At 41.4% G+C, this 1139-nt stretch overlaps 1 protein-coding gene across 2 annotated transcripts in view; it reads right to left on the bottom strand.

The window, feature by feature from the left end:
• LOC109965248 (proteasomal ubiquitin receptor ADRM1-like) overlaps window positions 1–1139 on the bottom strand; it is an 11736-nt gene that overhangs the window by 1100 nt on the left and 9497 nt on the right. For both annotated transcript variants that reach the window (XM_020609106.1, XM_020609108.1), the window contains exon 9: window positions 847–949. In XM_020609106.1, coding sequence (XP_020464762.1) covers window positions 847–949 — 103 coding nt within the window. The remainder of the gene's footprint in view (window positions 1–846; window positions 950–1139) is intronic.

Here is a 1139-nt window from a genome sequence, read left to right as displayed (position 1 = left end):
TTTGAGAATGATGGAGGCTGCCGTGCTCCTGGACACTTTCAAATGCTGCAGACATTTTTTTGTATCCTTCCCCAGATCTGTGTCTTGACACAGTCCTGTCTCACAGGTCTGTGGACAGTTCTCTCAACCTCATGACTTTTTCACTCTGACATACACCAGCAACTGTGAGACCTTATACAGACAGGGGTGTGCCTTTCCTCATTATTTCCAGTGCAATAAATTAGGCAGAGGTGGACTCTGATGTAGCTGTAGAAACATCTCAGGGACCATTGACAGGAGGAGGATGCACCAGAGCTCAATTGCAAGTGTGTAAACAGTCTGAATACTTATGTACAAGGGAATATTTCAATATTTTATTTTTAATACATTTACAAAAAACACTCCAAAAACCTCTTTTCACATCTTTGAGTAGTATTGTGTGTAGATTGATGAGGAAAAAAAAACATTTAAGCCATTTTAAGATACATCTGAAAATTTTTAGAATCCATTGCATAATCACTCTAAAGCTATTAGTCTTCAGGGTTGACACAGTGGAAATACAAAAGCAGAAAAGGATGCACCTTTTCACTTAAGATAATTGGATTTTGTGTTTGCAAAGGGCCATTACACCAACTCTACTTTTGTGTGTGTGTGTGTTGTACTTGCTATATAGTGAGGACCAAAAAAAGTAGTTTTTGCTACAGAGTGAGGACATTTTGGCTGGTCCTCACTTTCTGAAACAGCTTTTTGGAGGGTTAAGACCTGGTCTTAGGGTTCAGGTTAGAATTAGGTTAAGGTAAGGGGCTGGGGCATGCGTGTCCTCACAAAGCTAGAGGTACAAATACAGTATGTGCATGTGTGACTCACCTCCTCGGTTAGCGGCATCCACAGCCTCTGCCGGTAGACCAAACTGACTCATGAGAGGACCAAGCTGCCCGGAGGCCAAGGCACTGCTGAACATACTCATTGACTGAAGGAGAGAGGAAACAGTCACTGAAGTTAATTCAACACTGTCTAGACAAGATGCAGCAAACACACATGCTTATTTCCCCACAAAGTGTACTGTGGTCCTAAAATTACTGTTAACAAGTTACAGTGTGATGTAGATGACACACACACACACACACACACACACACACACAGAGACTATATTATATATA

The sequence above is a fragment of the Monopterus albus genome, unplaced genomic scaffold (assembly GCF_001952655.1).
Source record: "Monopterus albus unplaced genomic scaffold, M_albus_1.0 scaffold98.1, whole genome shotgun sequence".
In the NCBI taxonomy this organism is placed as follows: Eukaryota; Metazoa; Chordata; class Actinopteri; order Synbranchiformes; family Synbranchidae; genus Monopterus; species Monopterus albus.
The sequence above is the reverse complement of the archived record's forward strand: the minus strand, read 5'-3'. Positions and strand labels throughout refer to the sequence as shown.